The sequence below is a fragment of the Pseudonaja textilis genome, chromosome 2 (genome assembly GCF_049901715.1).
Source record: "Pseudonaja textilis isolate UNSWEBS1 chromosome 2, rPseTex1.2, whole genome shotgun sequence".
Classification (NCBI taxonomy): Eukaryota; Metazoa; Chordata; class Lepidosauria; order Squamata; family Elapidae; genus Pseudonaja; species Pseudonaja textilis.
Genome location: NC_141991.1, coordinates 22,383,839 through 22,402,223, shown reverse-complemented (window position 1 = coordinate 22,402,223; position 18,385 = coordinate 22,383,839). Strand labels below are relative to the sequence as shown.

General features: G+C 42.8%; 2 protein-coding genes and 1 long non-coding RNA gene across 5 annotated transcripts in view; all 3 read right to left on the bottom strand.

Moving 5' to 3' along the window:
* LOC148126808 (uncharacterized) overlaps positions 1-15,244 on the bottom strand; it is a 39,759-nt gene extending 24,515 nt beyond the window's left edge. The window contains exon 1 of the mRNA XM_087923503.1: positions 15,084-15,244. Within this exon, the coding sequence (XP_087779629.1) occupies positions 15,084-15,136 (53 nt within the window). The 5' untranslated portion in view covers positions 15,137-15,244. The remainder of the gene's footprint in view (positions 1-15,083) is intronic.
* Positions 1-18,385, bottom strand: part of LOC148126807 (uncharacterized) — an 80,827-nt gene that overhangs the window by 27,667 nt on the left and 34,775 nt on the right. The window lies entirely within an intron of this gene.
* CCDC71 (coiled-coil domain containing 71) lies at positions 1,682-15,323 on the bottom strand. Of its 3 annotated transcripts, none has more exons than XM_087923501.1 (2): positions 15,261-15,323; positions 1,682-3,376 (listed from the first exon to the last, which is right to left on the bottom strand). In XM_087923501.1, exon 2 carries the CDS (start codon positions 3,311-3,313, stop codon positions 2,117-2,119), a length of 1,197 nt encoding a protein of 398 aa, XP_087779627.1. In that variant the 5' UTR covers positions 3,314-3,376; positions 15,261-15,323; the 3' UTR covers positions 1,682-2,116. The 3 variants fall into 3 exon arrangements, with proteins under 3 accessions (XP_087779627.1, XP_026573729.2, XP_087779628.1); XM_026717944.2 differs by lacking the exon at positions 15,261-15,323 and adding an exon at positions 11,228-11,711; XM_087923502.1 differs by lacking the exon at positions 15,261-15,323 and adding an exon at positions 8,986-9,082.

The following is an 18,385-nucleotide window of genomic DNA, read 5'->3' as shown; positions in this document are numbered from 1 at the left end:
CTTGTTAAATGACTAGCGGGCTGGTTTTCTACATATTTATGTAATGGTAGAATTTCTGAATACATCTCTACAACAAAATTTCCATGCATACAGAAAACTAGCACTTGAGGGAGAAATTTTCAGCCCTTAAATGCTTAAAAACATTACCAATCGCCATCACCACCTGCTGTTTGTGATGGTGCACGCCTGATTTCTACTTCCAAAATCCATTACCTTAAGTTTGCAAAAGTAGGAAGATGGTTATTGGTTTTGGCTAACCTAAATGGTAAAGCCCAATTGCCTTCAGGCAATGCAAGTGTTTACAATTTATTTAAACATCAGTCAACAGAACAAAACTTAAAACTGTGCTGAGGAGCAGCAAGGGAAATTACCCACTAACATCAGGACCACATGAAAGAAAGAAAAAAAAGGTCAGTTTTGATTGTAGTGGCTTTCAGTAGTCTGAGTACTGCAACTTTAAAGAAAAACAGGCTCTTCCACACTGTTCTCAATACTTTCACTTAACTCTTATTGCCACAGTTTCCAGCAGAAATAATAATCATGGTAGTAAAAATAAGAGTAGATGTGGCACAAAGCAAATGTAAAATTACACTTCTGAAACACTGAAAGAACTGTCAAGTATATCTTTGTGAATCTCCAATGGTTTTAGGCCAGACATTTCTACTATAACTTAGCTCCACATTTGCAACACTGGACAAAAGAAGAAAATGATACCCAACCACCTCTACATCTAGCTCTAAAACCTCCTGCTTGTGCGAAAGGAGATATAACACAGCCTGTTTAGACCTGCAGCCGATACATTCAAAAGACCAATGTCTACAGGCCAGATTCACTGAAATGCCTGACTGCAGAAACGCTTCTAACAATTGCACTAGAAAATATTATTTGCCAGGTTTTTTTTAGTCGAGTTCTTAGGCTCCTAAGCAGCCGGGGATTCATTTAAACAAACAGAAATAACAAGAGGGATACGATGTTAACGATCTCCCTGGGTTCTGGAAGGATCCCCCACAGGAGACCAATACATAGAATAATACAGAACATTGATTGGCAGACACTGCCACCCACCCCCACAACCCAGACGAACATCGTAAAGAGGCACCGAGTCTCCAAAAAGTATATTCAGAAGAGGTATTTCCTGCCTCTGTGGCACAAATGTGGCAACAGCCACTTGGACAACATTCTTGGATTACCTGGGGTGCACCGGGGATTGCATCTGTCTTCACTAACCAAGCAGCAATGCCTCCGTGCTTGGGATATGAACCAATTTTTCTCCCTCTCTCTTTCTCTCCCCCTCTCTCTCCCAACACTTTCATACTGCATTGGGAGATTCTTTTTTAAAAGAAAAATCTTCCAAAAGAGAAAGGATATTTCTCCAGCTCTCCCTCCCTGTGGACTTGGAATAGTCCTCCAGTTGTCATGTACTTTTTCACTCTGGCCAGCTTAAGATGTGGCAATAATGGTAATAAACGGGACCAAGGGCTAGTAAATGACAGCAAGCCACTAGGTTTGAGTGGAAAGAGGGGCAGCGCTAGAGGCAAGCAAAGGCCTTTTGTGTTTTTTTTCAGCGGGTAACCGGGGAGAGAAAAAGCGGATGGGAAAACGTCTGAACCCAGTTCTTGAAAAGGAAAGAACGAAGAATTAAGGGATCACATTCTGACAGCCCTTGGGCAATGCATATGTATGAGTCAATAGATATTTATATTTAATAAGTATATAAAATAGGATCAAAATGAAACCAAGTAGATTTACAGATTTCAAAATAAAAGGAACCAGAAATATCACAGTACAGGAACAGCCCAAGTGCCACCATATCCCAGATGTGCACTCTGCCATGTTTACAAAAGTACTGTAGAAAAAGTGTCCCAGAGGAAGGCCAGTGATGGTCTATAATAACATTCTTCTCAACGGGGCCTTAAAAGATCTCCTCCGGTATTTCTAAACACGGGTTTTGTAATCCAATTGTTGCTCAGCTCTGCAGAATTTCCCCACAATTGCCAGCCAGGAGCTGAGGAGTACAGATGCGTGTGTGCCTCCCTCACCCAGTCTGAGGAGATTCAGTGCTGATTTCATCCTCCTCACTGGGGTGGCCTTGGAGCTCCCAACTCGACCGAACGCCTCAAGGGATGCTGAGGGATTGAGGCAACGGCTGAATTCTGATCACAGGGGACAGGTTAACTTTAAGGATCTGTTGTGCTCTCCTCCTCAGTTCGTCATCGGAAGAGCTGTCCACTTTGATGGCCTGGGATTTCAGCAGGTTGAATGCTTTCGAAGCCAGTTCTGGTTTATTAGGTGGCGGGAAAGAACTGGGCGCCTTTCTACGCGGTAACCCTTTCCCTTCATCCGCACTTCTTCTTTTCTCCCCAGTTGCCTGCTGATGGCTGCCACCACTTTTCCATTCCGTTTTGGCCACTGATGGTTCCTTCATTCTGGAGGCCCCCGTGCTACAGCTCTGGGAGTTGCTCCCAGAAATCCGGCCGTTCAGGATTCCAGACGCTTTACAAGCGTAACTTTCCTGAAGGACCCCACCCTTTGGTCCTTTTATAAGGCTCATCGTGAGAGCAGCAGAGTCTGGCACTTTTCTTATTAAATGCCTGTAACCTTTGGGGTCCAACTGATTAGGGGGTATCTTGGTGGCCTTCACAGCTGAAGACTGCATAGATGCAGTGGATGCTGTGAGCCGCTTAAGATCCGAAGGAGATCTCTCCAGGTGCCCTTGCTTGCACTTTGATTCCAGACAAGAGGCAGTGGCCTTCAGTGGAACTAAGGCTTCCACCACCACTGACAGCCTCATGGCCGGATAGACGCCAGGATACATATTCGCCGGGAAGCTCATCGCTGAGGCTTTGGATGTGCCCGAACGTGTCCGTTTCAATGAGTTCAATAGGAGGTTTGTGGAGTTACCACTCTTTGACATTGGCTCAGCGGATTCTTTAGAAGAGCTCACTGTAATACCTGCCAAGGGGGCAGATACTTTTTCTATGGTTACCACGTTCCTTGCTGGAGCCTTGGCAGACTCTGAAATAGGAACAGCTGTTTCTGAAACGTCTGGAATGTTGCCTTTTGTTTGGCCAGGTGCATTGGCAGTGCAGGAGCTGTATCCATACACGTCTTTGCTCCTTAGGATTGTGGGATGGTAGCCTTCTTCTTTAAGGCCTTGGAGGAAAGCTACTAACTGGGTCTCCGTGTCGGACAGGTCCTTGGACATGGGGTTAAACACCCGGAGAGCTTCTTCCAAGGCTTTCTGTCCTGCAGAGGAGATCCTTGACCAGGAATGGACAGCTTTCTCTTCCACATTGTCCGCTTCAACATTCATGGCATTAGGCTGGCAGGAGCTTCTAGTAGATCCAAACCGCTGGGAAATCAACACACAGGTCACCTTAAAGGAAAAAGAAGAAAAGGCAATTAATTCATTAAAAAAAAAAACCTCAAGAAACACTTACTTCGAAGATTTTAGGGGAGGAGAACTGTAAAGCTTTTAAAGAGACTTTTTCATTGGAACCAAACTTCACATATACTACTAGACCAGAGGTCTCCAAATTAGGCAACTTTAAGACTTGTGGACAAGTCTTAAAGTTGCCAAGTTTGGGGAACCCTGTATAAGAGCTTTTCCCCTTTCGGTTGGTTTTTTAAAATTAATTTCTGGCTTCAATTAGAAGTTATGGTGTTTACCTACACAACCCGAGACAACACTACCTAATTTTATGCCTGCTTCCACAGGATTTGTCTTTTAAGTATTAAATGCAATATATTCAGATGGTTGTTATGAAAAGGAGAGTCCTTTCTCTCTTCTTCCACGGCAGCTATGGAATTTCCCCCCTATCCTTTTGCCTGTCAAAATTTGCAGGCTTTCAGATTACTATATAAATATGGGTGGTATATAAAAAATATTTATATACCACCCATATTTATATAGTAATGTAGGGTATTTATTTAATGTAATTTCAAATGAAGATGCTCCACTGCATAAAGGGTTTATTAAATAACACTGGCAAAAGATATAGTTAGGAGTGGGTCTCCTTCCAATAATCGTAATTAAGAATTGCAATTTGTTGGTGTTGGACAACATGACTGACTGAAGTAAATCTAAGATCAAATGAAAACTCCTGAATGATTATTTATAACCAAGATAATGGAGAAAGCAAACAAATCCATGTTTCATTCTAGCTTGTGCTACTTAGTTGCTTGCTCCAAAGGTTCTTTTTTTCAAGAGGCAACTGGACTTTCTGGTATTTCTTTGAAGACCAGAAAGTCCAGTTATGTCTTGGAAAATGCACCTTTGGGACAAGCATGACCAGGATGACTGAGAATCTCCAAAGATACTTGGTTGCTTGAAAGTACAAGTGAGCAAAATCTCTTACCGCTGGCATACATATATATATTCTCGTAATATTTTTAAATAACAAACGATGAAAAACAATTATTTCTTTACTGAGGGGCTTTTGTGATTAGTAGTTTTCTCCCCAGCCCCACCCCAATTCATTTCTAATTCTTGGAGACTGCCTGGGCACAAACCTCCAGTTTTTTCCCCCCAAGGTTTTTCAGAATTGCCTCCTTCCCAGGGCTGAGAGAAAGTGACTGGCCTAAAGACACCCAGCTGTTTTGGGGCCTAAAGTGGGGGGAGTCTCCTGATTTCTAGCCTGATGCCTTCAACGCTACAGCAAACTGGTTCTTGTCTTTCTCTTAAAGCTTTATAAATAAATGGTGTAAATGTTTAGTCTAATTTTAAATTCTTTCATTTTAAAAAGGTTAACTTTCTAATCCTAACGCCAGATTCATCATGGAGATGGAAGCACAAACGTTTCAACCATCAGATACAGGGGACAACAGCATGCTCCAATTGCAATCCTAATTTTTCCATTATTCTCTTAATAATTTAAGTGTGATCAGATGAAATCATCTGTCAGTTCTTGTTCTAATACTGCACTGAAAGCTCAATTCTTCAACGGTGATCTTTCATTTGTAATTCTCCCAAACAGTACTGTAAGTTTTTCTGGAAACTTTTAAATAATGGCGCTCAGAATTAACTGAAACACTTTCCGATAAATTCATGTTATCCCTCAGTGTTCGCTCTGTTGCTCTATGTTTATACAACCTTCTGGGACGTTGTTTTTCTGATGTCCTTGTATTTTGAAGGACACTTGACCCATAAAGCTAAACATTCTGCATTTTCAACAAGGTAGACAGAAACAAAAATTACAGTAAACACTCTTAAGAAACCTAACTTGTTGAAAGACCATTTCCACAGGCTGTATGTACAGTAACTCCAAACTCAGCCCATTAGCACAAACAATTCCCTTTCCAAGCCTAGAGGCATTCCCAAAACATGTTACTACAGCAGAAGTTTACAGTGGTTTCACGGGAACATTACAGTAACCTGGTTACCAGACATTTTTGCATTGTAACATCCATATGCCAAGATTATATTTGCCATTTTGGATAGGAATTTTGGAAACTTATATGGAGAGCACCGGATAAGCGAAGATGATATATGCTAATCAATTTCAGATGTGTTCCCCTCCCCCCCAATTCTCCTCATCTTGTACCTGAAATTTCGAGGACTAAACTGCATGCCTTCAGCATGCAAAATACGTGCTCCACCAGAAAGCTACAATTTGCTTAGCTGCAGACATTAGCAAAATAAACTAATCCTTTCCTCAGCAACATTCCAATATTTCATGGCTCTACTTTTACAGTTTTAAAGGCCTGGAAGATAAGCTACCCTGTCTTAAAATGGCAGAGTATGTACCTACATACCTTTCTTTGCAGTACAGGCAGCCATCAACTTACAACAGTTCATTTAGTGACCGTTCGAAAGTTACAACGGCACTGAAAACAGTGAGTCACGACTGATTTTCACACTTATCCCATGGTGATTTACATTCTTGACAACTGGCTCATATTTATGATGGTTGCCGTGTCGCAAAGGATGGTTGTCATGTGATCTCCTTTTGCAACCTTCTGCCAAGCAAATTTAATGGGGAAGCCAGATTCACCTAATAACCGGGTTACTAATTTAAGAACTGCAGGGATTCACTTGACAAATGCGGTGAGAAAATGCGTAGGTAGCCCAAAACTCGCCTAACAAATGTTTCGTTCAACAACGTAAGTGTTGGGCCCAATTGTGGTCATTGAGGACTACCTGTACATTTTCCAGTGACAAAAACTAACCCTCAGATGTAGAACACAAATCCCTCACTCCGTGACACTGGCCCACACAATGCTCCTGCTCAACCTATTAGCTCACAGCTCACTAAAAGAGTCAACCGGGGAAACAAGGATGGATTTGCTAATCGATTTTAATAGAACAACAAGAGTTGGAAGGGACCTTTGGAGGTCTTCTAATCCAGTCTCCTGCTCAAAATTGAGACCCTGGCTGGGTGAGTAAGTCCATAACAATATCTTCCTCGAAAACGAGAGTTGGTGCCATGTTTTGCCGAAAATAAAACCGGGACTTATATTAATTTTTTGCTCCAAAAGATAAATTAAGGCTTATTTTCTGGGGAAATATGGTTCCAATTGTGTCCGTCTGGCTGAAGAGCATAAGTGGGGCTTATTTTGCGGGTAGGACTTATATGACGAGCTTCCTGAAAAGTCACGCTAGGGCTTATTTTCCATTTGGGTCTTATTTTGGGGGAAGCACGTTACTTAACTGGGGACCCTGAGAAAAAGAATAAAACCATTCTGTGATCATGGTTTAAGGAAAAGAAGAGCAGAAATAAAAGAGCAGAAGTCTGCACTTATTATGACCTACATGGCTTACGGCTTTTTTTTGCATTCTTGTCCCAAAACAATTGAGAGCAATTTAAAGAGTGTGTAGCAGTGCTTGAAGAAAAGTATAAGGATTAGAGGAGTGCGAACCCATACTTCAGCTCACACAAGAGGACCAACAGAGCAGCCACGACAGGAGGCAGTGTTCTATACTAGCGGTCGCCAACCGGTGGGCTGTGAGAAAATTTTGGTGGACCGCAAAGAAATATCACCCCCCAGAGCATCCCCCAAAGCAATTAATCCAGGCTGCACAGAAACCCAAGGCTGCGCCGCCCACATGGCCCGTGGGAACCCTCCCCGCCCACCCACTCCTTACCCAGCAAACTTGCCTGCTAAATTGCTATTTTTCCTTTTTCCGACCATCAGCTGTTCTGCTGTGCTGGGAGATTTAGATGAGCTAGGAAGCAGGAAATGGTTGGATTTCTTGCTTTCTAGCGAGTCTTTAGATCTTTGGCTCTGCTTTTAAGCACAGCCGAACCTCCCTTAGGACTGAAGTTTCTATTATTCAGTGCAGACTCAGATAACCAATGGCAGAAACACAGATCTCTAAGTGAATCTGTGATTCTGTGAGCAACTCAATCTGTCTGCCTGCTTTGCCTGATTTTGAGTAAAAGTTGCTCTTTTTTAAAATAAAAAATTCAATATTTATATAAATATTTATGTTTACATACATGCCATGTCCACAGTCACATGACCACCAAGCCACACCCACAAACTAGGCCATGCCCACAGAACCGGTTAGCGGTCCCTGGGATTTAAAATTATGAGTTTGGTGATCCCTGAGGTCCAAAAGGTTGGCGACCCCTGTTCTATACAGATTATTGTTGGTTGTTTGATAAAAGCCCAATGAATCAGAAGCAGAGTACATTCTATGGTGCTGGAGCCATCTTACTGCCCCCTCATGGAAGCATACTGGCTGTAGTGAATGGGCAAAGGCCATCAGGCACTTTCCTCTCCTGAATTAACTCAAAGAGTCAAAGAGTCCTTAGCACCATGATGGCGAACCTATGGCACGCATGCCAGAAGTGGCAAGAAGAGGCATCTCTGCAGGCACACAAGCCGTTGCTCTAGCTCAGTTCCACTACGCGTGTGCGTGCGCCTCCCATCAAACAGCTGATCTTGGGGTATCTGCTGCACATGCGTGGGGGTGGGCCATATGCTGGAGACGCATATGCATGAGCAGAGGGGTGGGAGGAGCACGGGAGGTGTTGCACACATGCGCAGGGGTCGCACGGGGGAGGTTGCGTGTGCATTGCATTATGGGTGTGGGCACTCATGCAGATGCACGTGCGTACTTTCGGCACGCGACAACAAAAAGGCTAGCCATCACTGCCTTAGCACCTAAGTACGCACAAGTAGGAGTGTCCGTAATGGCTACAAATGGCATAGATAGGCACAAACCTTCACCAACTCGTATTGAAAACAGAAGGAATGGAGACAAGCATCGGATAGAAGTGGATTCGTGGCCAGTTTGAAGTCCAAGAAAAAAGAAGGCAAGAAAGATACTTTCCTGGGCATGCCCAGCACAGCAGTCCCACCCTTGGAGCAGTTAACACTTTTGTGGCCAAGTCTAAAAAAGGGGGAATTCAGGGAAAAGCACCTGAGCGAAGATCAAAGAGAAAAATACACGGAAGAAGGAAACTGGGCTTGCCAAAAGACATAACCAAAGTGACTGGAAACAGCCACACATGACCTCGGTGTGTTAAGAGGAGAAACTGAAAGCTAAATAATGCTCGGGTGGGAGAAAGTATGGATGGAGCAAAGTCTTTTCCGGAACTAGAATACATTTAGGAGAAAATCTTCTAGGCAGGGAGAAGGCAGGGGATCTAGGACAGTGTTTCTCAACCTCAGCAATTTTAAGACCTGTGGATTTTAACTCTCCGAACTTCCCAGCCAGCATGAAGTCCACATGGACCTACAGTTGCTGAGATGCTGCTCTAGAGGAATGGGGCGGGTTACCTGGAAGAATCAAAACCAAACCTTGGGGGCCAGAAGTGAAACCACATGCCACATTTTGCTTCCATAGCACTTTTTGGGACGGGTATTTGAGACACCGCAACATTTTTCAATGGTGAATGCCTTATCTCCCTCCAGCGGTGGGATTCAAAAAATTTTACTACCAGTTCTATGGGCGTGGCAGGTGGGCGTAGCATGGCTTAGTGGGCATGGCAAGGGAAGGATATTGCAAAATCCCCATTCCCTCCCCACCCCACTAACCTGCTTTCCAGCTCTGTTCTCCTGTGTGGGGCAACCAAAGAAGACCCAGCCGATCAGCTGGGACTCGGGAGGCAGAGAAGAGATGGGGTGGAGCCAGTCAGAGGTAGTGTTTGCCGGTTCTCCGAACTACTCAAAATTTCCGCTACTGGTTCTCCAGAACTGGTCAGAACCTGCTGAATTATCACCTCTGCTTATCTCACCCCACTGGGTAAAGGAGAATAGACTTTGAAGAAGATAATTCAATAGGCATTAGGCAAACACCAGCAGAGCTTTGAAAGGGAAGATGAGTGCGGAAGAAACTTAAGATTGCCCCACCTTTCTTCATTTGGGTTAAAAGGAAGGGGGTGGGGAAACCTGTCAGGCTTTAAAAAAATCAGGTTTAAACGCTGCAACACTAGAGTTATAGTGCAGCTTACTTCTGACCTTGACTGTCCATTTGGCTACTCAACCTAAAAGAAAGCTTTCTTTTTTCCTCTTTGATTTTTAATACAATTCATTCTTAGAGACTGATGCTTTTGTTTTCATTTCCTCAAAAGGAAGGGGGATTGCTGCTCGTTAGTCACGGGCCACAAGCTGATAGCAATAGCACTTAGACTTATATACCACTTTATAGTGCTTTACAGCCCCCTCAAAGCGGTTTACAGAGTCAGCATATTGTCCCCAACAATTTGGGTCCTCGTGCTACAGAGCTGGCTTTCCTTTTATGAAGAAGCAAATATCATCTTCATTAACACGCATATTTTAGAGTAAATTGCTCAAACTATGAGAGTCCAGTCTGTGGCACAAACTGGTATTAATGGGAAGGAGCTAGTCAATATGTTTCCTTCCTCCATGGAGAACCTGCACCCAAGATGAGAGCTGCAGCAAAAGAGAACAATTGGTAGAACAGAGCCCCTTCCAGCCTGTTTTGTACCTTTCCCCCCCTCAACAGAGTGTTAGGGAGAAGAGGGGAGGAGGAAAGGAGACAAGATGTGGATGGTGTGGATCTAAAAAGGAACTATTAAAAGAACTACTGTATTACAAACAACACCAATGAGGAGGAAATAATTGTGACTGAGAAAGAAGCTAAAATGGCTGCACAGAAAAGCAGGGAGATTCTCCGCAGAGAGGAAGATGTTAGAAATACAGATTAACTCAGTTTCTCAAAAGATGCTGGGAGCAATAAAAAGTGTTTAATCAAATTAATAAGCAAACAATGAGCATGCTAGCTGCTCAACAAAAGTGACATTTTCATAAACAATGAACATAATGGTAGAATTACTTAATTACTATTTCGGACCCAACTTGTGGGCAAAGATAGTACATATTCTTCCACAAAACTGAGGTGGAGGGAGAAGCACCACTGAAGTTTGAGATTGATAGGATCCTTCAGTACTGAAAAAAACAGAACGATGTTCTTGCCAAAATGTTCGAGATATCCTAAATAATGGATTAAGTGCCAGAAGACTGGAAGAAGCAAAATTTGCCCTATCTTCAAACAGGGAACAGAAGAATGAAAGAAACCACAGGTCAGAAGACTGCTGAGTTTTAGTTTGAAATGCTTCATTTCTTCATTATTAGAATTATACTAGACAACCCATGACTTCTTGGGTTGTCATTTCAGAGACATTCGCTTACTAGATTCCTCACCTTCAAGAATGGCAAAGCTTCTAACATACTTGAAAAGTTCTTTAAAAATTCAGGGAGATATTCAGAGATATTGCCTTGGAAGTAGTAGCGCATGTTGAACTGTATTGCACAGTCCAGCATCAGCAGTTGACCACAGGAACTTTTGTTCCATTTCATGACATTTTGTGTTACGTCATAAAAGGCTTAATAATTTTAATGTTGTATTTTATAAAATTCTCCAAATTTCAATTCCACGGGAGTCATAAATTCTGGATTCCGGATACATTCAGGACGTTAGTCTGTTTGAGATACCATGGTCTCCCAGCAGTTAGTCTTCAGAGGCAATCACACTATTTGTTGTTCTTTCACAGCTAACAGAACTGTCCCCATTTAAAAATATACCAAATGTTCCATCTAAGTATTTTCTGCAATACCTGGCAGATGTTTGTTACCATATCAAATGCATTCTTGTAATCTGTAGTCTGTTATTCTTTCAGAAAAATTATGTCTCTATCAACACTCAGGAAAAGGTATGGAAGAGGAAATGGAAAGCAGAGGCTTGAAAGAGGTCATGAAATCTCATTGAGTAGTTTCTTACAAAAAAGGCTTCATAAATGGAAATAATTTTGCTTACCTTATAAGGGATTTCACAAGTTGTATCAATTAGTGTCCCATTTTGCATGTTGGATTAATCAGCTGGTATTCTTTATAGGTTTTTGGATGACAAGCTTTATAATAAGCCAATAAGCCAAGCATCATAGCTACCTATTCTGACCACTGTGGTTCCACAACAGTTGGATGGCAACAGGTTCTCTACCTCTAAATCAGCAAGATGGTCTGGTGAGCAGCACATGCATTTAAGGATCTGCACGTGGGTTCCAAACAATAGGGAGAATGACTTCTGGGAAACTTCACTACAGAAACCTGCCTCCAAAAACAATGCCTTTATGTGTCACAGAGGATTCTGGAATACATTCCGCTTTAGGGAACACAATTTCTCTTCTCTTAGTTAGACCTCTTAAGTCTTGACACTGATCTACGTAAACCCAAAATATAATACATCCAGTACTACTCGGTCACTGCCATTTTAGAGGTCGAATAACAGTCTTAAGTTTTTCAGATAAATCTGTGCCTTAGGTCTTCACAGTGAAGAACCTCGCTCAAATTAAGAGCTTTTTTTGAAACTAACAAATATTTTCTTTTGGGCTATATGAGTCCAACAGCTAGTTAGAAGATTATATTTAACAAAGAAGTAGGAGTGCTTTCAAAATGATTCAACAAGTATATATTTAAACTAACTCAGACATAGCAATCGCTTCCTGACAAATATATGATTATATTAAATGCAGAAATGAAATTACATTTCTTTATTTTGGTCACTTTTTCGATCGTTATTCCAGGTTATGTTTAGAAATCTGAAACATATGAAATATCACACCCATTCACAGTTAAATATTTTCATACTTTATGGTTAACTTATTCTGAGAAGCAAGAAATGCTTAATTTTAACTAATTTAAAAAAAAACAACCAAAAATCTGATTTAGAACTGGGTTTTAGTGCCAGGCCTCAGTTATAGTGCATGAAACAATAATAAAGTTGATGCTATGTTAAATAAACGCAAAATTTCACCTTCCAAAACTATGCAACTTCCAAATAGTAAAGCATCTTGAACTCTATAGTCCAGTCCAGCACCAGCAGTTGACGACAGGGAATGTTTTATGACATTTTGTATTATGTCATAAAACATTTAACAAACAAATAATTGGTCATTGGTCAGCACAGACAATGAGAAATTCTGGATACATATTTTTTTTATTTTAAAAAATATGTCAACTGAAACACTAGGACACAAAACAAGTGAATACATGGTAGACCCAGCAACTCAATTCAATTAGCCATTAAGGCTGAAGAAAGGCTATGGAACAAAGGTACAAGGATTCACATCTACAGTTGGACAAGAGTGAATGGAAGATGGATAAAGCCACAATTTGCCACCAGCCTATGTTAAAAAAAAACATTAAAACATACCAGATTAAAAATAATAATATAAATTATCAGTCTATTATACTAAAAGCCTAGGAGTTCATGAATAACAATCAAAACAGATAGCTGGTTCATTGATTAAACTATTACCGGTAGGTGATTTGTTTAGCTTGGGCACACCATGTTGTGCAAACCTAGTAAAATATAATATCCAGCCAAAATATGATTAGCCCAAACATTGATTGATTGTAATGATTAAATATTCAGCCAGGTTCCATTCCCACAGGCTCAACTTTTTATTCAATCTCATGGCAATTGAGATCAGATTTGGTTTTAACAGTAACCTAGCCTAGTTCATTTTCTCCATTCTTCATGTAATATCATGTTACGAACACAGAAAACATACCAGAGTGACAACATTGCAGCATGACACAATCCTGTCATGTAATTAGGATGATCAGACACTAAGGGAGAAGAAAAATAATGACACAACGCTGTTGCACTCTCAAAGCAAAAGTGCCTCTTCCAAATACAGTGTTAGTCACTCAAAGCCAGCTGGTCCATTAATAGGCATTTGATTTTTGCACATCACATTGTAATTTTTCTATGAAATAAAAAGATGAATTAAGCAAGTCTCTTGCAGGCTCTGGGCACATTTGTAAAACAGAAAATGTTTCAAATAACTGCTTCAAGGATGCACAAAGCACATTATATTAAAAGGTTTTAGGAACCAACAATCTCATCCCCCAAATAAGTAACTCTATCATACACTAAATGACCTCTCAACACCACTCATTTAGGATTAAATGCTGGAAATAACTGTTAATCAAAAGCAACACACTCAGTTGCCACAAATGTGAACACATATCAGGGAATACACTTTTCTTTACACAAGCAGAGTAACTTTCAAATAAACATGCATAAAATGGCTGCAATGCAGGACAACTTTAAAGTATTTTCACACAACACATTCATTACAGTTTATGCCCTGTTTGTGTATAGCTCTTAAGTTCTAGCCAGCTCCTCCTTACAACCAAAATGGCTCACTTATTAGTTTATTTTAGGCTTTGAGTAGTTGTTGTGCCAGAACTTGGGTAACAAGAAAAACAAAACTAAAAGAGCTCATTGTTTTAGCTTCACCTCTTTTAGTGGTGGGTAGATGTTTTTACAAAGACTTCAAGTGGGGAGGAGAGAGAGAGAGAGACTGTAAAAAATCAAGACAAATTATTAACCATAGTGAATATGTGATGTAAATGATCTTTTATTTAAAAAAATGGTGGCCAATAGTCACAACCCCAAGAGAAATTAAAGCTATCAAAATTTTAATGTAAAAAAATGGTTTTGGGTTTTTGCATTAATCAGTGAAAGATGTTAGGTGGTTTTGAAAGAGTGAATGATATATTAACCAAAATGAATTAAGACTTACACAATAATAAAAGGATAATTTGCCTTTTGCCAAAAACTCGCCTGATAAAATAAATTTAAGAGTTACTTTGGATGTTTTCTCAAAGACGTATACCACAAATTAACTTCATACATGTTGAATGAAAAATAAATACTTCCAATCAAAGATCCATTTTCTTTTAATTCATTCCTGGAGTTTTGCAAGATGTGGATCTCTGTTGGGATACTGAAATATATATAACCGCAACCTTCTGTTTTGCCTACTGAAGAAGTCCAACAAATGTTGTGATCACTATTCCGATTACAGCACCCTTTTTCTGTATTGGCCTTCGAAATCGCATCCGCTCTCTGTCATTCAAAGCAGCAAAAATCTTATATGTGAGATGTTATTATTCACGTGTATTCTTTGTGGCCATGAAACTTGTGTGGAAGCAAGAGAGGAAAGACTCCTATCAATTCAAGGCAAGATGTGCACCCAAGATGGTGCAAAGCCATAGTCAAAACCCTTCTGCAAAACCCAAGGACAACCCACTGTTTCCTCCAGAAGCCTTTTTTGACCCAAAAGGATGGCTCTCCCCAAAACTAATCCAGATCTTGAGGATGACAGCTCGGGGAAGGGAAGGGGAAAAGGCAGGGGGGAGGAAGGGGCTCCGTCCTGACAACTGATGGGCTCGCAAAAACCAGGCGCAGTGCTGGAGGCTTTCCCCCACCCCATCCCCGAAAACTAAAGCCAAAGTAAGCCCGGGAGAAGGAGGAGGACGATGCCAAGGCAAAAGAGGGGCGGGGTGGGGTCGAGCCAGGCGGAGGGGGAAAGCGGCTTGGGCTGGGGAAAGGGGTGTGTCGTCCGGCGGGACCCAGCGGAAGCGGCGGCCGGGGTCGACCCGCAGACCGGCCGGGAGACGACGGAGAGGCGAGGCGAGGCGAGCGCCAAGGGAGGAGCATCCCGTGGCGGAGAAGGGACGGGAGGGAGGAGAGAAGAAGGCGAGGCCGAGGAGCCCCCCCCTCCCCTCCCCCGATCCGCCACGCCTCGAGTCGAGTCCCAGCTGCAGCGCCTCCCCTCGGGGATTCGCCGCGCCCGGGTAGGCGCCAGCCCGCAACCTACCGGCCACCGCGGGACCCAGCAAAAGCCGCTGCGCCGATCCACCCCTGCAACATGGCCGGCCGCCCGCGGAGCGCCGGAAATATCAGGCCACTTCCGTTTCCGGCCGCAGGAAAAGTTCCCTAACTGCCCCCATCGGGGGACACCCTCTCCCCCCCTCCCTCCGTCCCTCTTCAGCACCTGGACAACACCTCCACCGAAGCAGCTTCGGTCCCTCCTACACGTGACAGGCCCCGCCCTTTCCACCCCACGTGTTGGCCCGCCCACCTTTGGAAGCCCCGCCCCCAAGCCCCTGCCTCAATGGCGAAGCTTCAGTCCTGCCCACCCCTTTGACCATCTTCTGTCCGCCTTCCCTGCCCATCAATCCCTTTGGTGCCTCTCTTTGTCCCTGTCTCTTACCCTCCACTCAACTCCAAAGGTTCCTCAGCCTAACAGTTTCCCTCTTTTTCTGTTCTCAAGCAAAGACTCATTTGCCAGAATGTCTTGTAGGTCTTCCTGGTATCTCCTTGCCTCTCCCACCTCATGAAGATTAGATGAAGTCTGAGGGTTTTCCAGATTGACCTAGATATGGATTCATAGGGTGGGGAATCTCCCATAAGAGTCTGTTCATGATGATGGTGATGGATGACCACGACGTGCCATCAAGTCATTCTTGACTCCTAGCAACAGTATGGATAGATTTTAACCATGACTGTTGGCCCCTAATCTGTCCTTTCAGCCCTTCCAATGGTGTCCTCATTACCTCTGCAAGATGGTAGTCATCGTCTTTCCTTCCATCTTTCCCAGCATTAAAGCTTTACAAGGGAGCTTGGTCTTTGCATGTGTCTAAAGTTGGATGGTTTGAGCACAAACATTGACGCCTTGATTGAGAACCTTGGGTTGATTTATTGAATGATCTGTTGATCCAAAGTTCAAAGTCGTCAATGTCTTCCTGTCCTGCATCTTCAAAGCCAACTTTTGCTTTACAACGAGTGGGGTGAGGAATAACATAACTTGCACAATTCTGATCTTCGTAAGTACAATAGATAAATCGTGCCGTTTGAATATCTTTTCCAAGGACCTTTGTGGCTCCTCTACCAAACGCTACTCTGTGGCAACTATCTGATGATAGTTGTGAGCTAAAACCTCAAATATTGGAATTCATCAATTCATGTCAAAGTGTTAAGCTTATTCTTGAATTCACAGTTGATTCCATATCATCCCTATGATGACTCAATACTGGTAAGTCCTTGACTTAAAACCACAATTGGAGCCATAATTTCCATTACTGAGCAAGGTAGTTGTTCAATGACTCATGCCTCAATTTATGTTCTTTTTTGCCACAGTTATTAAGCGAATCATTGCATTTGTTAAGTGAATCATGCAGACATTAGGTAAATCTGCCTTCACCCATTGATTTTGCTTGTCAGAAGCTGTCTGGGAAAGTTGCAAATGGCAATCGTATGACCCCAGGGTTCTGCAATCATCATAATCATCATAATTACATGGTTACCAACCACTCAAATGTTCATCATGTGACCGTGGGGATGCTGTGATGGTCATAGGATTGGTTGTGAGTCACCTTTTTCAGTGGAACTTCAAACAATTGCTAAACAATACTTGTAAGATGAGGACAATCTGTACTGCATTTGAGTTATTCATTTAGTAGATGCCTTCCAATATGTCCATGATGGCGAACATGTGGCACGCAGAGCCCTCTCAGCAGGCACTCGAGCCATCGCCCCAGCTCAGCTCCACCACGCATGCATGTGCACCTCCCACCAGACAGCTGATTTTCAGGTCTGCATGTGCACGCTGCAGGGTGAATGCGGAAGATACACCCTATGCCCTGTTTTGCTCCCAGGAGGCTGCAGGGAGGCTTACTAGGCCCAAAACCAGATGTATGCATACGCATACATGGGGGGGAGCAAATGGGTTCATATACGCATTATGGGTGCATTGCGTTATGGGTGCAGGCACGCGCACGTGCTGCCGCGTGTGCACATGTACACTTTTGGCGCGTGACGACAAAAAGTTTAGCCATCACTGCAATACGTTGTAACACTGCAAGCTCTAATTCCAACAAAACCTGCAGGCATCAGTTGGGCAAGGCATCCCCCAGGCTCTGGAGGCCCTCTGGAAGCTGGAAACTTCCGGAACTTCCGGGAGGGCTGCTTTTCGCCCTCCCAGAGCCTCTGCACGGCATCATCTGCATCCAAAACAGGCCATGTGGAGACTCCTGGGAGGGGAGGGGAAGGGAGGGATGAACGGGGCCAGCCGGTTGGTTCAACTACTGGTTCAGCGAAGCAGATGTAAATTTAACATCCGATTCACTTGAACTGGCCCAAACCGGTTGAATCCCATCGCTGGGTGTCGGGCGATGGAACTCATGGTGGGAGAAGATCCAAGAAGGCAAGCCTGCTGTGGTTGGTTTAGAAGCTATCCAGGCCTAAAGAGTACTTGCTAGAGCCAGCCAGGAACAACCAGGAACAGGAGGGCAGAGAATGAGCAGTCTGTATAGCCAGCTGACTAGCAGAAGCCAGTAATGCTGACTAGAAACCCTTTTACTTGCATTGTTCACCACGTGCCAAGCTGAGACTCCAATAAAGAGACCCGTTTTGCTCACAGTGCGGCCTCTTCTTTTGCTGGCTTGGCTTGGAACTGTGACAGGTATATCCAGGAATGTCCCCGATAACCACTAAAATCTTTGGCTGACCTTGGACTGATCACAGTCTTTTCAGCCTGTTTTCTTTTACAGGGTCATTGCTGAACGTATCAAATGAGGGGAGATTCTCATTCCCTTGAGCTCCAAGAAAAAAGGCAGGCTATTCGCGCAAGTGCTACTATTATACTGTATATATTTTTAGCATAAATAAAATTGATACATCAATTAACTCTGTTTTACTCAAGATCAAATGATAAAGCAGTTTTAGCCCGCAAACTTGTAGTAGAAAAACCAGGCATTCAACTTTAAATGAAAAAGTGAAGTCGGGTGGAACAATCCTTTTTCAGTGGAATCCTTCCCAAGCGGATAATTAGAATCAATATGGGTTTTGGAAAAGTACTGGAAGACCAGATGAAATAGGTGCAGAGGCATCTCAGTTAAGTCTTATCTTTTACAATTTACATGCTCAAAAGTCAGTGTACCTTTAAGGTGGTCTACTTTTCCCTCCCTCTCACTGTCATTTTGCGCAATTGGAATTATCATTAGAATCCTTGAAAGTTAAACTTCAAGAAAGAGGTGTGGCAATGGAGACTGAGTCTAATGCTCATGGATGCCTTCAAATGAGTATTTGTCACAAGTTTTATTCTTAATCCTGTATGTG